Source organism: Haliaeetus leucocephalus, unplaced genomic scaffold (genome assembly GCF_000737465.1).
Source record: "Haliaeetus leucocephalus isolate CR32 unplaced genomic scaffold, Haliaeetus_leucocephalus-4.0 Scaffold226, whole genome shotgun sequence".
NCBI lineage: Eukaryota > Metazoa > Chordata > Aves > Accipitriformes > Accipitridae > Haliaeetus > Haliaeetus leucocephalus.
The window spans coordinates 580,602-581,283 of NW_010972662.1; the positions used below are offsets into that span (position 1 = coordinate 580,602).

The 682-nt window shown below is 79.3% G+C and overlaps 2 protein-coding genes across 2 annotated transcripts in view; one reads left to right on the top strand and one right to left on the bottom strand.

Annotated features, from left to right (window-relative positions):
- The window catches only part of ERCC6L (excision repair cross-complementation group 6-like), a 4,003-nt gene extending 3,884 nt beyond the window's left edge, over positions 1-119 (bottom strand). Inside the window, exon 1 of the mRNA XM_010567101.1 lies at positions 48-119. Coding sequence (XP_010565403.1) covers positions 48-88 — 41 coding nt within the window. The 5' untranslated portion in view covers positions 89-119. The remainder of the gene's footprint in view (positions 1-47) is intronic.
- A 233-nt stretch (positions 120-352) lies between these two features.
- OCRL (oculocerebrorenal syndrome of Lowe) overlaps positions 353-682 on the top strand; it is a 22,728-nt gene continuing 22,398 nt past the window's right edge. The window contains exon 1 of the mRNA XM_010567116.1: positions 353-435. Within this exon, the coding sequence (XP_010565418.1) occupies positions 353-435 (83 nt within the window). The remainder of the gene's footprint in view (positions 436-682) is intronic.

Genomic DNA, 682 nt, shown 5'->3' on the forward strand with positions numbered 1-682 from the left:
GTCCCCGTCCCCGTCCCGCTCGGCCCTCCGCCCGCCCCGCCGCTCACCCCCGGTACCGCTCCTCCTCCGCCTGCCCCAGGGCCGCCATGGCGCGCGCACTCCGGCTGCCGCCCCGCGCTTCAAACATCGACTCCTTCCCGTCCTGCACCGCGTCGCCCTGGGCTGGCGTTACGCAAATGAGGGGGGCCCGCAGCCAATCAGCGCCGGGGGAGGCGGGGCCGCGGTGGGAGGGGCGGGGCGGGGCGGGGCCGCGCTGCTGCCGGTGGCCGCCCCGCTCTGCCCGTGCCTTTGCCTGGGGGCGGGGACACGAGGGACTGGCACCCGTCCCGTGTCCCCGTGTGTCCCTCCCGCCATGTGCGGGGCACCTGGTGGGCCCGCAGTCGTCGTCCCCCGCCCCGTGCTGCACCCCTGTTCCCCGGAGCCCCGCCTCCCCCGGTACGGCCCCGCCCCGGGCACGCCCCCTCCGTCACCGACGCGAGTGGGGCGGTCCCCCCGCCGGCAGGGGGCAGTGTGGCGGGCGGCGGGTGCCTCTCTGCGCCGCGCCGGTGATCAACGCGTAAGTCGCCGGGAGACCGAGGCGCCGCCATGGAGCCGCCCGCCGCGGCCTGGGGCCTCCTCGTATCCGCCGGGACCGTTCCCCGGGGCCGGGGAGGGCTGGGAGGGACCGGGCAGGTGGGGGGGG